General features: G+C 38.0%; 1 protein-coding gene across 1 annotated transcript in view; it reads left to right on the top strand.

Moving 5' to 3' along the window:
* The window catches only part of LOC107579148 (DNA polymerase kappa-like), a gene marked incomplete at both ends in the record, with an annotated part of 5,338 nt that overhangs the window by 1,901 nt on the left and 2,316 nt on the right, over positions 1-1,121 (top strand). Inside the window, 5 exons of the mRNA XM_016265008.1 lie at positions 27-43; positions 148-272; positions 349-515; positions 625-657; positions 792-888. Coding sequence (XP_016120494.1) covers positions 27-43; positions 148-272; positions 349-515; positions 625-657; positions 792-888 — 439 coding nt within the window. The remainder of the gene's footprint in view (positions 1-26; positions 44-147; positions 273-348; positions 516-624; positions 658-791; positions 889-1,121) is intronic.

Genomic DNA, 1,121 nt, shown 5'->3' with positions numbered 1-1,121 from the left:
AATGAATCGCCTGCGATTTTGTGTAGCTTGTCAGTGAACTACGGCACAGCCCTACTTAAATTGCAAACGTAAGCATATACAGTACAGTCTTCACACATTATTTAAGAAATAAAGAGTATGTTTTTCCTTGTTTGATCTCTCTTATAGGCATTGCCCCAAACATGATGCTTGCAAAAGTATGCAGTGATAAGAACAAGCCCAATGGCGAGTACCGAATTCCTCCTGAGAGACAAGTTGTGATGGGGTTTATGAAGGATCTTCCTGTCAGAAAGGTATGTCTGACCCGTTTATCTATAACAGTCTTATAGCTCATTAATGTGGCCTAATATTGTTGTATATTTATTCCAGGTGTCTGGTGTTGGCAAGGTTACTGAGAAGATGCTGACTGCTTTGGGTATTGTCAACTGTGACCAACTGGGCCAGCAGATGGCACTACTCTCCCTGCTTTTTTCGGGAACCTCCTGGCATAATTTCCTTCACATATCTTTGGGTTTGGGCTCCACATGTATCGAGAGGTGTGGGTTTTTAGTCTTGCAGTGTCAAATTTTTGCATAGTGATTTTTTTGGATTCAGAATAAGAGTTTTATTCTAATATTTCATGGGAAAAATATTCTTTTGTTTCAGGGACTCCGAAAGAAAAAGCATGAGCACTGAGAGGTAATCTGCTCTAAGTTTTCTCCAGTCTTCACCACATGTTTCAGATCCAAACATGTCTGTAAACTTGAAATCAACATTCTGTTTCTACCTTCCCTCAATTTATTTGTGTTATTTCTATTCTCTCTTTCTTTTAGGACGTTTGTGGAGATGAGTGATGCAGAGGAGCAGTATTCCCTGTGCAGAGATCTCTGTCATGACTTAGCACAGGACCTTCAGCGGGAGGGCCTTAAGGTACCTGGGTTTCAGACCAAAAGTAGCTTCTCTCATCTTTATACTGAGTGTCGGAAATAGCCAGCAAAAACTTGCATATCACTCTGAACTATTTATCTTTTGATTGGTAAATCTCAGATGCTTTGGTATGAACATCAACATTATTATTATTATGTACTAGAGTTGCTTTTGCAGATGTTTTTTCGAAGATATATACAATATATATATATATATATATATATATATATATATAT

This window comes from Sinocyclocheilus grahami, unplaced genomic scaffold (assembly GCF_001515645.1).
Source record: "Sinocyclocheilus grahami isolate Dianchi unplaced genomic scaffold, SAMN03320097.WGS_v1.1 scaffold14672.1, whole genome shotgun sequence".
Taxonomy (NCBI): Eukaryota; Metazoa; Chordata; class Actinopteri; order Cypriniformes; family Cyprinidae; genus Sinocyclocheilus; species Sinocyclocheilus grahami.
This window is presented reverse-complemented; position numbering and strand designations above follow the sequence as displayed.